The sequence below is a fragment of the Phyllostomus hastatus genome, unplaced genomic scaffold (genome assembly GCF_019186645.2).
Source record: "Phyllostomus hastatus isolate PE091 unplaced genomic scaffold, TTU_PhHast_1.1 phas_contig_210, whole genome shotgun sequence".
NCBI classification, from domain to species: Eukaryota; Metazoa; Chordata; class Mammalia; order Chiroptera; family Phyllostomidae; genus Phyllostomus; species Phyllostomus hastatus.
In genome coordinates, this window is record NW_025333737.1 from 11,214,634 (window position 1) to 11,232,173 (window position 17,540).

A 17,540-nucleotide genomic window follows, 5' to 3' on the forward strand; every position below is an offset into this window, starting at 1 on the left:
AATGGAAACCATGCACTTAAGTGTATGTGTGGGGAACACCAGGTGAAGAGCTTTGTCTTCAACAAGACAGGTTGTTGTGATTTTTACTGAATGCATATAACAATGGACAGAGCAATGCAATTACTCTAGGGCTGTGGGAGAAGAAGAGAGGGAAGGAGCACAGATACAGAGAGAAAGAAATGTAAAGTTAGGGCAGAGGGTTGTCTTAGAATAAATCCCACCCATGGCTTAGGTGAGTCCTGCCAACACCATCTAAATTCTTCTAGCAAGGTGAATCCTGCTAAGTCACAGCGTAAAATATAAAAGCACTGGAGCCGATAGCCAAGCACAGGTTAACAGGTCACCAAGTGACATTAGAATCAAGGAAGACACACTGCACAGTCAGAAATTGACTCTTACCTGATGTACAAGCGAGAATTACATAGAAGGCTGGCAAGGTCAGGTAATGGACATTAATTTATCTTAACTGAGATGAGATTCCCGAACAGATGGAGGTTCTCTAAACACACTTTTTTCTCATTTTACAGATTTCTCCTGACTCTATGGATTATTTAGGAACTTCACAGCTTTATTCTGTATTTTTGGCACTACTAATAGTAAGACAACATTTTCATTTAAATGTTCTTACATGAGGGGACACATTTATATGCTTTGCATGAAGTTAAAAATTTAATTTTGATGCATAAAAATTTGGCACTTTAAGCATCTGAACACACACACACTCAGAGGCTTTAAATTCTGGACCACTAGCTTTATAATGACCATCTGACACAGTATGAAGCACAAACTCTCAAAGGCATGAATAGAGTTAGTGTCAACCTACTATTTCTGTCGTGGTTTCTCTAAAGAGCAGTGAAGTGAATTCTGAGAATGTCATAGGATAATAAATACAATTTTTCAATCTTATGAAAATGTTATCAAATCTATTTTTACATATGATTAAATTTCTTAAGTCAATTCTAATACTGAAATTGTTGTTTCCATGGTAATGCTAATTTTGATTGTCTTTCCCCCCTCTAGCCTTACCTTCAACTTTTTGTTTTGCTTTTCGTTCTACGATGTCTGGAGGCAAAGTCTAGGAAGAAATCAATGAGAAAGGATCCTGTATTCAGGTTGAGAGAATTCAAATAGAATTTTATGTTTTATTTTAATATTTATTGTTAAAGACATTTTAATAGGCTTAAATTAATTTAGTAAAAAGTACTGTACAGAATTGTTTTTAAGGGACTGTGTAGTATACAAAATTATAATTGTTGGTACTTTAATGAGCTTGCAGTCTAGCGAGAGAAGCCCCATTAGCACACATAAGACACTGAAAAATTAAGGCAGCCTGTAATTCCACTGACATACTAGAAGAAAGTAATGTATGAGAGGTGGTACTTAGAAATAATGGCTAAGTATATAAAAGCAATTGGATATGTGTAGTCAATCCAAGAAGGAAGAGTAGTCTGGAAAAAAAGGACAAAAATTAGAATAAATGCCATTATCCTATGGGTTCAAGAAGGCAACTGGAATGAATTTCAAGCCTTCTTTGTGTTGGAGGTTGATGGAAAATTAAAATGAAGCTAGATATTGGAGGGTCTTGGAATAGGGAACCACAGGGCAGGTTTTACAAATTATGTAATGGGAAACACACAGGTGTGTTTTGAAAACCTTGTTTACCTCACAAAATATGAATAAGTTCAAGTTTAATTGTAGGCATTAGAGCAGAAGAGTGACAAGATGGCAGCCATGTTTTAGGAAATCTGCTAACAGCAGCAATTTGGAATGGTCTGAGAGAGAAAGGCAGGAATCAGCAGGAATCAGTGGCGGGGATGATGAAAGGATTGGTAGCAGTCTGGAAAGAGTAATTTTGACACATGTTCCTAAGAAGTGACAATGCCCAGAAACTGATGATTGTGTATCTTAGATTTTCTGGGACACAGCTCTGATTCCAAATGTGTTGACATTGTTCTCACAAAGTTTTCAGAATTCCAAAGTATCTGTCAAAATTACAGTTTCTAGATTCCTTTATCAACCCTGCCCTAAAATCTTTTATCAGAGTGTGAGTACCACTTTAATGTTAAAAAAAAGTTCAACAAGAATTAAACTTAGTCAAAAAGCAAGGATGATGTAAAGTTGTATCATTTGAATCATTGGAAAACTAGGCTGATTGCAAGGCACGGGGTGTAGAGCAGAAAAAGCAAGATTATGTTGTGCTCAGTTACATAACCTATGCAAATCATTGATAAGTTTACAGAAAGTTTATTATTTCTGCTACAAGTGTTTCAACTGCAAACCTGGCTTGATTTTAGGATTTCACCAAAAAGCAGTAAAGTTCTTCCAAACCCAGAAGAACCTGAAGGAGAAGAGGAAGATGTTCAGATAGAAAGAATGAGAACAGCAAACGCTGTTACTGTCCCAGACTCTGATGAGGTGGGACTCCTAAAAATTCTCTTCATCAAGTAGTACCCTCTCAGAAAAAGTGGGCAACTTTCTCATCTGAATTTTTGAAAAAAGCACTTTAAGTTTCTTTCGTCCTTACACAGATAGCTCACTACTTGATTTTGGTAACTGTGCAATGCCAACAGAGACAAAAGACCACATGTACATATTACAGTTTTTCAGTCCCATATTCGGTGGGTAAGGCTAACTATTACAAAACCCATAAAGATGTAGTGAGCAAAGTACTTCAGAGGAGAGAGTTCATCAGAGATGTGTGCGTGTACATGCTTGTGTGTGTGCCTATGAGTGTATGTCTGACAGACCTATTGTTCAGTGAATGTCCCTGTTTCTGTTTCCTGAGGAAGGTATGCATGAATCACATGGATGATTCAGTGCAAATGTCCCTATGCTGCAGGAATACAGATTGGGAGGGTTTGCTTTACGATGGCAGTTTTGAAGGAAAGGGTTGGATTCGTGTTTGTATAAGGGAAGATTTGGTTGTGGGGGAGTGTGGGGCACCCACTCATTTCAAGATGAAAATAAAACCCTGTGGTTATTCACTTTTCTCTCCAGAAACCAGTCATTGTTGCCAGTTGTCTACGGAAGGAATATGCTGGCAAAAAGAAGAACTGCTTTGCCAAGAAGAAGAAAAAAGTGGCCACGAGAAATGTCTCTTTCTGTGTTAAAAAAGGTTGGAAAAGTAGTTCCATTAGCAGAGCGATCTTGACCTCCGAAGATAAGGTATTCTGAAGGGGATGATACTATCCGAATCTGAGGCCATTCATTGGTAAACACGAAAGGCAGCCAACTCAGCAGCAGTATACCACTGATGCACCCTGCTTAAAAGCCTCGGTTAGAACAATCTGTTCTTTGCGTAGACGATAGTACGTCTGTTCTGTGGAAACAAAAAAAACAGGAACTGAAAAACAGGCAGTTTTGATACCAAGGAGGAGCTTTCTAAGAGGTCAAATTAATTTCACAACGAGGAAAACCGCATATACCGGAGGTCATACCGGGATGTAGCAGCTCCTTCTTTCTTCCTAACAAATGACACATTTGGTCAGAGTGTCAGTGTTATGCAACAGGTGTGGCCATGAAAATTTGTTTCAGTTCCATCTCAGCCTCTGTCTTACTGGTTGCATGACATTGGGCAAGTATTCATCCCCTTCATGCCTTGGTTTCCTCACCTGTGAAATGCAGGTTTGTCTGTGGGTGAGGAATAAGTGAACTAATGTACATCGTGCATTTGACATGAAGCTTGACACACAGTGAGTCCTCAAACAGTGTTTGGTTTTTATTATTATGATTATTTGTGGTTATAATTCTTAGCATACCTATTTTTTCAGGTGAAGTTATAGGTCTGTTAGGACACAATGGAGCTGGTAAAAGCACAACTATTAAGATGATAACCGGAGACTCAAAACCAACTGCTGGACAGGTCAGTAACACACATAGAAATCCAGTCATTCATAGCTGCCTGGATCAAACGTTTTACTATATGTACTGATGACCATCTTCACAGACATAGGCGATCTTTCAGTATTAGTCAATGTGATTAATGCATTGAATGAAGAGGATTCATCAAATTTCACCCCTTAATTCAAAAAAAAGTTATGTGCTCAAAAGGGCAGCATGTCATCTACAGTAGGATTTTTATTGAATGAAAAACAGAGACACTAAAAGGCAATCTTTTGGGAAGTAAAGTTAAGCATTAGCTTTACCGGAGGTCAGAGATCTTTGCTTTGTGAACTCATGCATCCTGAGAACTTATCAAATTGAGCTGCCAAGATCCAGGATTTACTCAGAAAATAGAGATCATAAGTTAGAGGAAAAATTGGTAACTGTCTAAATTCCAAAGCAAAACTAGAATAGTATATGAATGACACTTGGTTATATGTCCAGGCTATGTTGGGCAAAACAATGGACAGAGGTCAAAGGACTACCACTTTGAAGGGGAGATGCTATTGACATTTGACAGAAGGTTAAGGTTAGAGGGAGTATTCATGAAGAGAGGCTGTACTGTGATGTTGATTGCCACGAGGGTTTCCTAAATTGTCTTCTCCATTTCCACCCTTACCTCACCAAGCAGCCAGCAGTCCCTAAAAATGCAAATGAGGTCATGTCCCATTCCTGTTCATAACCCTTTAGTTAGAATTGATCCAAAATCTTTGCCATGGTCACAAACGGCCCTGCAAGATCTGGGCTCCATTGAACACCATTTGTGCCACACCCCCTGCTCATACTGGCCTGTGGTGGTCTTCCCACTGCAGGACCTATGAGTTTGTTTTTCCTGTGGCCAGAGTACGCTCCTTCAGCTTTTCCTGTGCTTGGTTATCTCCTTCTCAGCACCTTGAAATTTACCTCCCCAAAAGCCTTACCCCTGACTACACTAGGAGCTAAATTATATCCTCCCTGGTATTCTTTAGCACATTTATTTCCTTGAAAGTATGAAGCAAAGGCTACAATTCATTCACATGTATGTTTTGTTTCTGTTTCACTAGATTGAAAGCTCTATGAGGCCAGGTTAACTATGTTCTTCTCTTTTGTATCAAGGACAGACAATACAATATGGAGGTCAAGGGTTTGGATTCTGATGGTAGATCCCAATTTCAGCTCCCAGGTTTACACTGCGTGATCTGCAAGTTTCCACATCTGTGCACATGTTAGATTTCTCACACGTAAATCAGGGATGATAAAACCAACACCTCAGTCATATGGGTCTTTCTAAGGATGAAGTAATTCAAAACAAAATGCTTGGATTCTGGTGTGTAGTAAACACTGGTACACATTTATTATTATTATTGTTATTAGATAGTATCTGGCTCATAAAAATAATAAGTGCTATCATGTATTTGTTGGTTCCCATGTGCCAGACTAGTGCTAAGGACTTTTCATTTATTAGCTTAGTTCAGGATTTCTCAAGCTCAGAACTGGTACCATTTTGGACCAGATCATTCTTTATTGTGAGGGACTGTCCCGTTCATTGTAGGATATGTATCAGCTTCCCCAGCCTCTCTCTACTCACTAGACCCCATTAGCACCCCAACTGAGACAATCAGAAATGTCTCCAGACATTGCCACATGTCCCCCAGGAGGGGGATTGCCCCTGACTGAAAAGAACTACCTTGTGTAATCCTCACAATAAACTTGTAAAACAGATTAAACAATAATAGTTATGTTAACATTGGAGAAACAGAGTCTTCAAGTATCTGTTCCTTTGAATGTTTGGATCAATGAATGAAGCCCAACAATGGACAACAAAACAAGCAAACTTGAATTCAGCCAGGCTGATGGACGTGGTTATAAAGCCTAAACTATAATGGAGGGATGGAACAATGTGGGATATCTGCCTCTGGGTTTATTGAGTTTCCATCATTTTTTTCCCAGAGCTAAGTGATGACTTACTGACTTTATACTCTCAGCAGCCTTGTGTGTGTAAGAGAAGCACATCATTGAAATATACACCTACATGCACACACACACAATTTTGGACAGAGTGTGAGAATGAACTTTTGTGTAGGTGATTTTGAAGGGGAGCAGCAGAGGGGAATCCCCCAAGTTCCTGGGGTACTGCCCTCAAGAAAATGCACTGTGGCCCAACCTGACGGTGAGGGAACACCTGGATGTGTTCGCTGCAGTGAAAGGGCTCCGGAAAGCGGACGCCACAGTCGCCATCACACGGTACCTTGGGGGAGACGCACCTGTTCTCTACTAGGGGGATGTAATAGCTTCACACAAAATTAAGGAAGGGCAATTCTAACTGATGAGTCATGGCTACGGGAGAGGACTTGGTTATCCAGACCCCAGTTCAGTGTTGTGTTCTCTCATTTTAAGCCTGAAGAGGAAAAGTTTATCAATTATTCTTAATACAAAAAGAAGTCATTGAAAATATAAGTTTATAAACCGTGAAAGGTTCATAAAGTATCCTAGAAAAATTTTTATGTTTTATTTTTTGACTACCGTTGACCTTATATATTATTTTATATTAGTTTCAGGTGTACGGCATAGTGCTTAGACAATCATATATAGTTTCTATTTTATGATCAGTCTGAATAGTGTTTTTAAAAATTCTGCACTGTAGTCTTCTGATTTGCCCCATTATGCAGGTGTGATGTGGGTTGACTCACTGTCTCCTGCAGGTTGGTGGAGGCGCTCAAGCTGCAGGACCAGCAGAAGCAGCCCGTGAGGGCCTTATCCGAGGGGATCAAGAGAAAGGTAGGGGCAGGGCTCGGCATTACTCTGTGCGGCCCACAGATCAGGGGCAGATGCACTGTTGCTCTCGTTCCAGCTGTGTTTCGCGCTGAGCATTCTGGGAAGCCCATCGGTGGTGCTGCTGGATGAGCCGTCCACGGGCATGGACCCCGAGGGGCAGCAGCAGATGTGGTGAGGAGACATTATGACCAACCCAAAGTGGAACTGTTTTACTCCCAAAGTGAAAGACATCGACATTATCAGCAAAAACAATATTACGGGGAAAAAATCTGAAAGCACATCACTGCCGATTTTTATGGGGGAGAAAAAGATATTCTATCAAACCAATACTCTGAGAATTTTGTTCTCATTTTAGTCATCTGGGTATGCGTGGCCCATTTTTATACTCAATGACATCGATCTATATGAAGTTTTAAAGCTTTCTGCAACACCACCTGAAACATGATTCTGGCGGAAAAAAATTTCATACGTGAAATATATTCTTTAATTACGTTAGGAATATTCTGAAATCTGCTATTGTGTACTTTAGAGTATATGTCATTATTATCATGTTTTTAAATGTCATCATTTTCTATTCTTTTTCCTACTGCCTTCTCACACATATTCTTGAAAACCAGCATTTTTCTAAACAAACTTTTACCCAATATCCCCTCTGTTCAGCCCAAACCATAGTTTGGTTATTTCCATGCCTGTAATCCCTGCAAAAATCCTTTCTTTGTCTGATCTGGATTCACAAATTGTTCCATACGTGCCAATGGTAATTTCTTTAAAAATTTTTTTCACATTATCCTAGCATTCCTACTAGTTAACATGTCCCTTGACCTAACTCTAGGCAGGCAATCCGGGCTACCATCAGAAACACGGATAGGGGCGCTCTCCTGACCACCCACTACATGGCGGAGGCTGAGGCCGTGTGTGATCGCGTGGCCATCATGGTGTCTGGAAGGCTCAGGTGGGTGCCCACGCTTGGCCCCCAGTTATGCTCTGAACAAAGGACATTTCTCAGCACACGGTATCACTGTGGGGAGCAGGGGGGGCTGCTGCTACGGCTCCACCTGGCCCTGCCTACGGACGCCTACCGAGGCCGAAAAGCACCAGTTGTAGATTTCTGTCTCCCTTTTCTTGGTGGACTTCATTCTCCTCACCCCCCCCACACCCCCCTCCAGGTGTATTGGTTCCATCCAGCACCTAAAGAGCAAATTTGGCAAAGATTACCTGCTGGAGATGAAGGTGAAGAGCCTCGCCCACGTGGAACCCCTCCACGCGGAAATTCTGAGGCTTTTCCCCCAGGCTGCTCGGCAGGAAAGGTAAGCACAGGCAGTGTTCTGTCTCATCTTGGTCTTTGTTTTGTTTCCTATATGGTGATGAAAAATAGAAAACTTTATCATCTCTTTCTTCTTTTTTTTTTTTTTTAACTTTATGGTAATTGTGAATACTTCAATTGCTAGAGAAAGGCCCAAATCCAAGGGATCCCACAGGAGGGAAATAAGAGAACAAAGTGCTGATTCAGAAGCTGATTCTTGTCAGGGAATGTGCCAGGTACTGACATGTGCTGGTACCTAGTTCATTTCAATTGCTCTTTCTAGAGGGTGGAACCATCCCTATTAAATGCGATCACCTGTACAATGCCCAGTTCCAGGCACAAGTCGAAGCTCACTGCATGGTGCCTCTTAGCCTTTTCATTATTATCAGTAACAAATGGCACTTGAGACTCAGGTAGGTGTGAGAATGCCATGTAACTGGTGCTGGAGCCAGGAAGCAAACCTAGTGTTTTTTCGTTAAATGCTATTCTCTTCTTACTAAGAGAGAAGATGGATGATAAGTAACCCACTTCTTCCCTTCCAAAGGCACACACGCAATTGGTTTCCTGCCATTTGTCCCTCATTCCTGCCTAGAGTCAAAGAATCCTTTTCTTAAGAGCCTTACAATGGTTCTGCTTTAGTAAACTATTTAGTGACTTCTTGTTGATCGAAGAGCATTCACCCTATGGCTGTTTCCAATGCTATACAGATGTGTACATGCAAACAAATTATTGACAGCATTTTTCTCCTTTTTATTTATTTTTTCCAAAGTCATGATAAAATTTTATTATTTTTTAATTTTATTTTTCAATTACAGTTTACATTCAGTATTATTTTCTGTTAGTTTTAAGTGTCAGCAAGTGGTAAAATAATCATATACTTCACAAAGTGGTCCTCCCAATATTTCCAGTACCCACCTGGCACCATACCTAGTTATCACAGTATTACTGACTACATTCCCTATACTGCACTTTACATCCCCATGACTGTTTCGTAACTGCCAACCTGTACTTCTTAATCCCTTCACCTTTTTCACCCAGCTCCCCCATCTTCCCCCAAATCTGGCACCTGTCAAGATGATCTCTGTATCTATGAGTCTATTTCAATTTTGTCTGTTCGCTTATAAAGAAATGCAAATTAATACCACCATGAAGTATCACTTCACACCCATCAGACTGTCACTGCTGTTTAGACATCTGCCTGTCAGTGGCTGGGCTCTGGAAACCTGGAGCTCAGCCTTGCTGCTTTCCTCCCAGGTACTCCTCCCTGATGGTGTACAAGGTGCCTGTCGAGGACGTGCGGCCCTTATCGCAGGCTTTCTTCAAGTTAGAGATAGGTAAGAGCGACTGTTTAGAGATCAGACACTGGGAAACGGGTAAATTCAGATCTTATGTAAAGCTGGTAGGATATGTACGTGAATGTAAAATTGTGATATTATACCATAAATAAATTATTAAGACTTTTAATCCAGTGGTTCTCAACCAGAGGCAAATTAGCAATATCTGGGGGCAATTTTGGTTGCTATGACTAGGGGAACAGTTGGGGAGTACAACTGGTATCTAAGAGGTCAAAGCCAGGGATGATGCTAAACACCTCACAAGGTACAGGTCAGCCCCCACCCACAACAAAGAATGATTGGACTAAAATATCATTAGTGCCAAAGTTGAAAAAAACTGCCCTAAGAGAGTGAGGCCCTAAAGGGAAGAGACCACTGGCATTTGGGACAGGAGTGCCCACAAATTCGTGCCCACAAATTCATGCAAACAGCAAGATACATGCTTGGTTTCGTGGCTTTGTGGTCTTCGATAGCATTAGATCCTGATAAGAAGGCACCTCCCCATTGAACTGGGCTAAGTCGTAACTCTTTTCTAGGCTCTTAAATTCTGATCTAAGATTTGCACTTTTGCAAACCGTGCTGACCTGGACTAAGTTTTTGCCTGTCACACCACCAGTGTATGAAACCTGATAAAAAGCTGAACACCTCCCCTTTTTGTGACTTGTACTTCCTTTGCCTGTCATCCTTCGTCATTGGAAGTCCCAGGCATCCTAGTTCTTAATGAGATTCTTCCCCTTGAGATAAGCTTGTGATGACCCCACATAGGTTTTCTTTTTTCTTTCCAATTTCACCAATCATGTTCACTCTATGATGTATGGTCCATTTTCCACACTGACTATTTTGGCCTTTTGACCAATTTTGCAATATTCCAGTGGGAAGGGGTCCCACAACTAGCTCTGATCAATAGGAAGGGTTTTATAATGAAGAAGCAGGGAGAGAGATGTTGCAGGAAGGCTGTGTCCCTAGAATACAATGGAGCCTTTTCTTTTAAAAAAAAATATATTTTATTGATCATGCTATTACAGTTATCTCATTCCCCCCCTTTACTCCCCTCCACCCTGCACACCCTCTCCCACTCACATTCCCTCACTTCAGTTCATGTCCATGGGTCATACATATAAGTTGTTTGGTTTCTACATTTCCATACTATTCTTACCCTCCTTCTGTCTATTTTCTACCTACCATTTATGCTATTTATTCTCCGTACCTTTTCCCCTTCTCTTCCACTCCCACTCCCCTGTTGCTAACCCTCCATGTGATCTCCATTTCTCTGGTTCTGTTCCTGTTCTAGTTGTTTGCTTAGTTTGCTTTTGTTTTTGTTTTAGGTGTGGTTGTTAATAACTGTGAGTTTGCTGTCATTTTACCATTCATATTTTTTATCTTCTTTTTCTTAGATAAATCCCTTTAATATTTTATATAATAAGGGCTTGGTGATGATGAAGTCCTTTAACTTGACCTTATCTGAGAAGCACTTTATCTGCCCTTCCATTGTAAATGAAAGCTGTGCTGGATGGAGCAATCTTGGATGTAGATCCTTGCCTTTCACGACTTGGAATACTTCTTTCCAGCCCCTTCTTACCTGTAAGGCCTCTTTTGAAAAATCAGCTGATAGTCTGATGGGAACTCCTTTGTAGGTAACTGCCTCCTTTTCTCTTGCTGCTTCTAAGATTCTCTCCTTATTTTTAATCTTTGGTAATGTAATTACAATGTGCCTTGGTGTGTTCCTCCTTGGGTCCAACTTCTTTGGCACTCTCTGAGCTTCCTGGACTTCTTGGAAGTCTATTTCCTTTGCCAGGTTGGGTAAGTTCTCCCTCATTATTTGTTCAAATAAGTTTTTGATTTGTTGCTTTTCCTATTCTCCTTCTGATACCCCTATAATTCAGATGTTGGAACATTTAAAGATGTCCTGGAGGCTCCTAATAACCTCTTTTTTTTTAGTTCTTGTGTCTTCATTCTTTTCTGGTTGGATGTTTCTTTCTTCCTTCTGGTCCACACCATTGATTTGAGTCCCAGTTTCCTTCCCATCACTATTGGTTCCCTGTATGTTTTCCTTTATTTCACTTAGTGTAGCCTTCATTTTTTTCATTGAATTTGTGACCAAATTCAACCAATTCTGTGAGCATCCTGATTACCAGTGTTTTGAACTGTGCATCTGATAAGTTGGCTATCTCTTCGTTGCTTAGTTGTATTTTTTCTGGAGCTATGATCTGTTCTTTCATTTGGACCTTTTTTTTTGTCTTCACATGTCTGTTACATATTGAGGGGTGGAGCCTTAGGTGTTAACCCAAAGTGGGTTAACCCACAGCGCTGGTTTGTGATGTTGTATATGGAGAAGAGGTCTGAGAGGGAAAAATGTCACTTGCTCCACTCGTTGCCGGATTTAGTCACTTCCCCCACTTCCCACAAGCAAATTGTGCCCTTCTGGTGCTGATTCCCATGTGGGTTGGCTTGTGTATGTTCTAGGACCCTGGGGGTCCCCTCCTACCACTCTGGATGAATATGTCTTTTTTAACTCCTTGGTTGTCAGACTTCCATACAATTCGATTTTCTATCAGTTCTGGTTGTTTTTTTGTTTTTCAATTGTTGTTGTCCTTCTTTTAGTTGTTTGAGGAGGCACAGCGTGTCTACATATGCCTCCACCTTGGCCAGAAGTCTCACAATGGACCCTTTTCTTAAGAGCCTTCTAATGTTTCTGCTTTCAAAAATGTTCCCTCCCTCTTCAGATTTCCTCTGCTGTGCTTAATTTGCTGAAACTGAAGTTCTGATATAGGGAAGAAAAACAGTGTATTATCAGTTTCTTATCCCATTATGTGAAGATGACACAAAGTACACAATTGTACTTTGACACAAAGTACAAAATATTGAAATGTAAGCTAGCAGTTTTTTCTCCAAATGTTAAATTGACCATACTTACATTGTCAGCTGCAATACATGTATTGAAATTATGGGCTAGGCCAACCAGCCTGGAAGCAAAATGCATGTCCTGTGATTATTCCTTTATCTTGCTACATAGACTCATTCTTGCATACAGTCATTCGCCTTACAGTCACTACCCAGTGTAAATTCCAGTAAAATTAGGGCCTCACATGCCCCTTTCTTGCTTCAGATTTGAAGACTTGAAGCTGAAAAGGTAGGATGGTCAGTCTTATCTCTCTTCATGCCTATTCTCTACTCATAAGCTGATGTTTTTGCCCTCTCTAGGACAGAGTATAAGGAGAGGGGAGAGGAAATAATATGGAAGCAAAACTTGATTTGCTCATTAGCACTGTACTATGGCAACGGGGCCTGGCTCCCCTTCTCTCATAGGGTGCTTCTGTGGGTTCCTTGAAGAGACCTTCTCCTCTCCCATACTTAGTCTCTGACCACAGCCTCCTGGAGTGGCTGGTGCTGCCTCCCCTTGGCCTCTTGTGAACACCTTGCTGGCCTCTTGGAATCTCTTTAACCTTCTAAGATATCCTATAGGGATACCTTCCACTTTGCATTCTATGAGAAACATGCAGATTCTTTGCTTCTCCAGACTCTGAAAGTGCAGGGCCATCAGCCATCCACAGCATGTTTTCTTTACATGTTTCCAGACACGAGTCAAGGACCCACTCCCATGTTTCCAAATTGCAGGCCAACCCCACCCCAGCAATCTGATGACTTTGCTTTTCAGTCTTACCTTTCCTCTCATTATTTTCTCCCCTTGTGTATCTGCATATTTGGGATCTTAGTCATAATCCAGACTAGTAACAGATTGGAAATTCAAAATAGGATAATTCAGGGAAGCTTTGTTTATAAAGGGACTATTTGCCAAGGAACAGTACAATTACCCGAGGCTAAACCAGCAGAAGTATCCCCATCCCTAGGTCCGACAGGACTAAGAGAGGAAGCAGTGACTGAAACCTGGATGCAGAGTCATGTAGAATTTGCCACCTTGAGAGAAGGGGTGACTTTCTTTTTTCTTTTTTTTTTTTTTAGATTTTATTTATTTATTTTTAGAGAGAGAAGGGGGGGAGAGAGAGAGAGAGAGAGAGAGAGAGAGAGAGAGAGAGAGAGAGAGAGAGAGAAACATCAATGTGTGGTTGCTGGGAGTTATGGCCTGCGACCCAGAAATGTACCCTGGCTGGGAATCGAACCTGCGACACTTCGGTTCGCAGCCCTTGCTCAATCCACTGAGCTATGCCAGCCAGGGCTAGAAGGGGTGACTTTCAATTAAGCAACATGGGTGGTGTCAGAGAGAAAGTGAAGGAATAAAGGCCTTGACCTGCCTCCCCTCTCCTCTGTCCCTTCTTCTGGGCTGCTGCTGGTGGAACCCCAAGAAGGAGCCTCTGGAGCAGAGATCAGGGTAGAGAAGAGTGAGCATGTATGGAGAAGGGCACTTGGTAGCTTTCCAGCATGGAGGAAACCACTCGTAGCTTAACCTACTTAGGTGGTCTGGAACCCCTTATGTTGTTTTCCAGTCTGGTGGTTCCTCTGCCAACATCCTAAGACAATGGAAAAGTACTTCCATCCTGTCACGGGACTGGAACATAAACTTGCATACTCATATTTAGTCCAAAAATGTGTGTTACCTTGTCTTTTATATTTAAGATCTACTAGTATGTACTTCTTATACATGTCTTGGTACAACTCTCTGGACCAAAAATATATGGTTCCCTAATACACACCCATCCTTCTGCAGTTAAACAGAGCTTCGACCTGGAGGAGTATAGCCTCTCACAGTCTACCTTGGAGCAGGTGGGTCAGTCTTAGAAATTCTTGTATCCCCCATGGATATAAATGTATACGATCTGTGTATTCTTTGTGCTCACTTGGAACTCCAGGAAGCAGTGTGACTCCCTCTGACTTTGCTTTTTCCTTCTTGTCAGGTTTTCCTGGAGCTCTCCAAGGAGCAGGAGCGGGAGGACTTCGAGGAGGAAGTCCATCTATCAGTGAAGTGGAAGCTCCTCCCGCAGGAAGAGCCTTGAAGTCCCAAATACCCTGGGTTGCTCTTTAAGCTTGTGACTGTTTTAAGATAACATTTTATAGTGTGAATACTCCTTATTTCAGATATGTAGAAGGTACTTTTGAAACTTACATCATGATTTTTCTCACTAATATTACTATAGTGGGACTAAGGAAGCCAGATCCTGCAGCCTCTGCACCAGCCACCAGATTCCACATTTCATACAGCAGTGAACTTAAAAAAAATGCATTTGTTACAGAATTGTTTCTGCTTCTGAGGGTGATTCAGAGATTGCTTCACTTTCTTTTCACTGCACTTTAATATTCTGGACATTTTCATATCTTTTTGATTAAAATACCAAGTAAGACAATGCTGATTTTAGGGGGCAGGGAGTCCAGTGATTACACAGCAGCAATGTCTTTGCTTTTTGTAATTCACTGTTGCTATTTTTTCACTTTTTCTTAATTCACTGATTTTCCTTTACCATCATTTTTCAGATTTTAGATTGTAGAGTTCATGTTTTGCCTGTTGTGACTATAAAGGAAATTTGAAACCTGTTAAAATAAATAATTGCAGTTAGATTTTGAATTATCAAGTTGATAAAAAATACATATCTTGCATATAATTTTTAAATATATTTCTGATTTTATGTTTTTTATGATGCAATGATCTAGGCAAAGAAGTAGGTCCATCCATATATATTGATGTTAATTTCCCATGTCTGTATCTGTTATGATTTATTCAACTGGTGACTCTATAAACACCTTAAAATCAACACAATATACTTTTACACTCATATTTAGATGAGGTGCTATTGTTGTTGCTGCTACTTGCATTGTTGCGTAAGTCGCTGTGTATGGTAATTTGTTATACAACAATAAAAGTCTAATACCGGCATGTAAATGAAGTGGTATTTAGACAAGTTGGCCTTCTGAAGTTAGAGGTCACAAAGACCCAGAATTCAAACCCAGGAGTCTGTCTGATGCCACCTACTTTACTATTTCATCAAGCAGTTATTAAACATTGGATTGAAGTTTCACTGAAGGTATAAAGAACATTCCTTCAACTTGAAGTTTTTATTGTATTTTGGGGAGAGAATCTAAAAAACGCAGTAGACATTATATAATCAACTTCTAATTGTTATGGTATCAACTAGAACAATACAAGGATTTGAAGCTAAAAACTATTTTTGCTCTAAAAATAGCCAATTATTGTGGTAAATCCAAATGATCCCATTGTGAATGGTTTAATATAAGTATATCAGATACAATTTTGAAAAGTGTCCCAAGTTTTATGTGTTTTGTTACAATTCAAGGGTCTACAGGCAAATCACCAAAACTTATTATTTTGTTATATTTTATACCCAATTGGTGTCATAAGCACTGTACTTTAAAGCTATCACAGTATACTTGTTGTCATAGTGGTAAGAAATAATTTTATTTATTTTATTAATTTATTTTTATTACATTTTATTGATTATGATATTACAGTTGTCCCAATTTTTCCTTCTTTGCCCTCCTCCACCCAACACTCTCCTCTCCCTCAGGCAATCCCCATACCATTTTTCATATCCTTGGGTCATATTTATAAGTTCTTTGGATACTCCATTTCCTATACTGTATTTTACATCCCCATGGCTATTCTGTAACTACTTATTTATACTTTTTAATCCCCTCACCTCCTCATGCATTCTCCCACATCCCCTTCCCATCTGGCAACCATCAGAATGCTCTCTGAATCCCTGATTCTGCCTCTGTTCTTCAAGCAAAAAAACAATGAATCATAACAACAAGAAGAAAAAAGAATCAAGTAAAACAAGAATAGTATAAGCAACCTCTGGGATAACTTCAAGTATTCCGACATTCACATTATAGGGGTGCCAGAAGAAGAAGAAAAAGAGCAAGAAGTTGGAAATCTATTTGAAAAACTAATGAAAAAAAACTTCCCTAATTTGATGAAGGAAATAGACGTGCAAGTCCAGGAAGCACAGAGATCTCAAACAAGATGGATGCAAAGAGGCCCACTCCAAGACACATCATAATTAAAATGCCAAAGGTTAAACATAAAGAGAGAATCTTAAAAGCAGCAAGTGAAAAGCAATTTGGAGAGTTCCCATAAGACTGTCAGCTGATTTCCCAAAAGAAACTTTGCAGAATAGAAGGGATTGGCAAAAAATATACAAAGTCATGAAAAGCAGGGACCTATAGCCAAGATTGCTCTACTCAACAAAGCCTTCATTTAGAATCTAAGGGCAGATAAAGAGCTTCCCAGATAAGAAAAAACTAAAAGAGTTCATCATCACCAAACCATGATTATATGAAATGTTAAAGGAGTTATTTAAGAAAATAAGATCAAAGCTATGAACAATAAAATGGCAATGAATACATACCTGTGAACAATTGAATCTAAAAAGAAATAATTTTATGTTGACCTTGAAAGTGCTGTACATTACTGATTAAGGAAAAAAACAAAATTTGTCTCAGGGAAAACTCCAAGACACAAGTATAAAGCAAGTTACCAGGAATGCCTTCCCTTGCTATAAACTTCAAAAACAATGAGGATATAAAAGAAAATGTAATGATCTTGGCAAAGAACTTGAGGATTCATTGAGAAAGAGCACACCAAGCTCTATGAAATACCCATAGGAATTTGTTTCTTAGGCCTCAGAATTGGTAGAGTTATATTGGTATTATTCTTGGCTGCTTTCTAAGCTATGGGTCTGTAAGTTGGTGATTTAAACATACTAAGTCTCCAGTTTTCCATCTTAAAAAGGGAGTATTAATACCCAACTTATCTACTCATTGACTTGCCATGAGAATCAGATGACAAAATGCAGGTGAAAGTTTATAAATCAAAACATAATTTTCCTGTAATCATAAGGACAGTCACATGAGCAGTGGGCAGACTGATGGGAGGGGTACTCTGTTTTTTTTGCACTTTTGAAAATAGTCCCTTTATAAACAAAACTTCCACCAGGATAAAAAAAATCTTCCTTTTATAATCCCCCTTCCATATCAAGGAGGATGCATCCTCCAAGTATAGCAACTCTAGACACTGAACTATTATTCCAAAGAGGAAAATAATTCAAGCTTAAAGTCTATACTGCACATAACAACAGAGATGTAAAACCTTGATGCTGAGGGAAGTTTTTCTGATCATTAAGAAAGTTAATTGCATTTCATTTTGCAGGAGAGTCACAGTGATGGATTACATTGATCAAATGGTACCAAAAACACTTAGAGGTAACGTGCAGTAGCCATCTTTTGTTGAATCTTCTTAACATCAGCTGGGGCACTTGTTTCTCCTCTCATGCACCATCTTTACTAAGAATCTTGGGTGA

General features: G+C 39.9%; 1 protein-coding gene across 3 annotated transcripts in view; it reads left to right on the forward strand.

Annotated features, from left to right (window-relative positions):
• Positions 1-15,097, forward strand: part of ABCA9 (ATP binding cassette subfamily A member 9) — a 55,124-nt gene extending 40,027 nt beyond the window's left edge. For all 3 annotated transcript variants that reach the window (XM_045837154.1, XM_045837153.1, XM_045837155.1), the window contains exons 28-40: positions 528-596; positions 1,021-1,112; positions 2,295-2,415; positions 2,998-3,115; positions 3,771-3,862; positions 5,945-6,105; positions 6,564-6,639; positions 6,713-6,807; positions 7,469-7,588; positions 7,803-7,943; positions 9,194-9,273; positions 13,937-13,992; positions 14,124-15,097. In XM_045837154.1, the coding sequence (XP_045693110.1) occupies positions 528-596; positions 1,021-1,112; positions 2,295-2,415; positions 2,998-3,115; positions 3,771-3,862; positions 5,945-6,105; positions 6,564-6,639; positions 6,713-6,807; positions 7,469-7,588; positions 7,803-7,943; positions 9,194-9,273; positions 13,937-13,992; positions 14,124-14,222 (1,320 nt within the window). In that variant the 3' untranslated portion in view covers positions 14,223-15,097. The remainder of the gene's footprint in view (positions 1-527; positions 597-1,020; positions 1,113-2,294; positions 2,416-2,997; positions 3,116-3,770; positions 3,863-5,944; positions 6,106-6,563; positions 6,640-6,712; positions 6,808-7,468; positions 7,589-7,802; positions 7,944-9,193; positions 9,274-13,936; positions 13,993-14,123) is intronic.
• Positions 15,098-17,540: the final 2,443 nt, after the last annotated feature.